The sequence below is a fragment of the Rutilus rutilus genome (assembly GCF_951802725.1).
Source record: "Rutilus rutilus genome assembly, chromosome: 1".
In the NCBI taxonomy this organism is placed as follows: Eukaryota; Metazoa; Chordata; class Actinopteri; order Cypriniformes; family Leuciscidae; genus Rutilus; species Rutilus rutilus.
The window spans coordinates 64,943,697-64,946,324 of record NC_140209.1 but is presented as its reverse complement, the minus strand read 5'-3'; the positions used below and the strand labels follow the sequence as shown (position 1 = coordinate 64,946,324).

Below are 2,628 nucleotides of genomic sequence, written 5' to 3'. Positions count from 1 at the left end.
AAGAGAGCAAAATTGGCTATTTTGGCCTTTTGCGGGGTTATGGCTGCAAATTCCCTACAGAGGTCTGTGTGGATGCGGAGACAAAGCCAGGAGTGATGGGAATGTGATGTGATTAGCTTCACAGACGTAAAACTTTCTGGTGTTGAGGGCAACTTTTGATTATCTCTGTCAGCACCTCTTCTCAAGACTCCTACGGCAGGACACTCAATTTAGGCGACCCATCTCCGTGTGGAAACGTGTAGGTGTTGGACTGTATTGGCTGGCAACGGGGATCAGTTACCGCACAATGGGTAACCTGTTTGGCATTGCCAGGTCCTCTGTGTGCGCGATTGTGCACAAATTTTGCAAGGCCGTGCGTCAAGTCCTCATGCCTGAGTTCATAAAACTGCCCGAAGGAGATCCCCTCCGGGAGGTCCTACAAGGCTTCCAAATGAGGTGTGGTTTTCCACAGTGTGCTGGAGCAATTGATGGGAGTCATAACCCCATCATTGCCCCAGAAGAAATTCATGTTGACTACTTCAATCACAAAGGATGGCATTCTGTCCTTCTGCAGGGAGTTGTAGATCATCAGTTCTGGTAAGCCTGCTACAATTATGAAATAATCTCTCCTGTAATTTCTTTACTAGTGCTAGCCGTCATTGAGTGAAAAGTCTGATTTAGGTTTATAAAATAGTTAAAGAATGCTGCCTTGTGATACAATTATGTGGTATGGCTTGTCGGCAGGCCTACTGATATTAAAATATGATAGCCCCTCTTGTTTGCAGTATCCATCTGTTTGTTTTGTTTTGACAATCCCCTACTGATCATTTCAAAATTAGCCTATATTTAAATGTAGCACAGTGCAGTAATAACTGATTTGTGTTTCTTATCATAATTGTTTACATGGATAAAATTATAAAATAACACATCACATGTTCCCATAACAGTTTCACCAACATCCACACAGGATGGCCTGGAAGTGTCCATGATGCCAGGGTTCTTAGGAATTCCTGTGTCTTTGCAATGGCGGAGAGAGGGGAGCTTTTTCCACCAGTAAGTTGTTCTATCACTATCATGCACACATGTACACACACACAAAAATCTTATTTGGAAACAGTACCATCTTAGTATAAAGGAGATTGAAATGTTTAGAGAAACATATTATAACATCTAATAAATTCCATCGCCAAAGAACACAGTGGAGATCAACGGTGTCCAAGTACCGATTATGTTGCTTGGTGACCCGGCGTCCCCAATGCGGATCTGGCTGCTTAAAGGGTACACTGACACAGGGAACCTGACAGGGCAGCAAAGGTACTTTAACCAGCGACACAGCAAAGCCAAGGTGACGGTGGAATGTGCATTCGGCCGATTGAAGGGGCGGTGGATATGCCTGGGGAAACGGCTGGATGTGGACACCATCATAAGTGCATGCTGCACTCTCCACAATGTGTGTGAGAAGCATGGTGAGACCTATGAGGGACCTCCTATTCTTCAGGACCACAGGATAGCAGAAGGAGGGGCACAAGATGCTGCTGAGCCAACAAGAGTCAGAGAGGCACTGACAGAGTTTTTCTTACAGCCAACACTGATTCACAAAAGAAAACTTTAATTGACCATGTTTAAACATAATATTCTCAAAGTGTGGAGTAACAAAAAAAATGTTTTCAATACTAATGATGAAATGGTCAGCTTTGTTCTGAAAAAAAAAATTAAAATGAAATGCATCCCTGTAAAATTCTCAGTTGTGCAGGTTTATGTAAACAACTAATCCATATAAAAATCGTCATCAAATTTTCACACAAGGATTTTTCTTGGCCAAAAAAAAGGAAAACCTGCTCATTTCTATGTTCTAGTTTGAATAAATACTCTGAAAATATTCATGTTCAAAATAAAAATGATTCTGCTATAGTGCAAGTCTCTGTCGGTTTAATAACACTACATAACGTTTAAACTGTAACCTGAAATCAAACTGTCAAATATAATCTGAACTGTAATTAACCTTTATAATGATGGATACACTTTGCATAGATTGACCAACAATACTGAAAGCAATTCACAATTTCGTGATCTGATTTACTTTTCCTCATCATCTGGAGGTCGGTAGAATGGTGGATGTCCTAAGGCCTGGCTGAAGGGCTGAGGCAGATCTGGAGGATGTGCAGGGGAATGGTTGAAAGGTAGAGGTCGAGCCAGATCTTGCAGAAAAGATAGAGGCTGGTTGGTTGTCTCGTTACATGGTGGAGGCTGAGGTGAACCCATGCTAAATTTAGGGGGCTGAGTAAAGTTGTAAAAGGTAGGTTTAGGGCAGTAGTCTTGAGTTGTACTGTGAGGGCTGGACTGGTGCCTGGTAGAAAGGTGGACATGGGCAGGGGCGCAACTACCCCGTGTCAGATTGGTATGCAGCAACAATTTTGGCGCCCCCTTCAAATTCAAACCTTTTTTAGTAACAGTGTCTGTCTACATTACACTACTACATAATAATAGTTATTAGTCCCATGACAGTAATAGCCATATATTGTAATACAAATGCACTGAAAAATAAAGGAAACTTTCATAATTAGTTTTGTACACAGCCCAGTGTCAATCAAGAAAAGAACCAATGGGCAACTAGCCTACATGTTTAATGAAAAATGTCAAAAAAGAAAC

The 2,628-nt window shown here is 41.6% G+C and overlaps 1 protein-coding gene across 1 annotated transcript; it reads left to right on the top strand.

Moving 5' to 3' along the window:
- Positions 1–286: 286 nt before the first annotated feature.
- LOC311305052 (uncharacterized protein) lies at positions 287–1,591 on the top strand (the record flags this gene model as incomplete). The annotated part of the gene is made up of 3 exons (XM_084432508.1): positions 287–576; positions 927–1,032; positions 1,172–1,591. The coding sequence occupies 3 exons, from the start codon at positions 287–289 to the stop codon at positions 1,589–1,591; spliced, it is 816 nt and encodes a 271-aa protein (XP_084288634.1).
- Between the last annotated feature and the right edge of the window lie 1,037 nt (positions 1,592–2,628).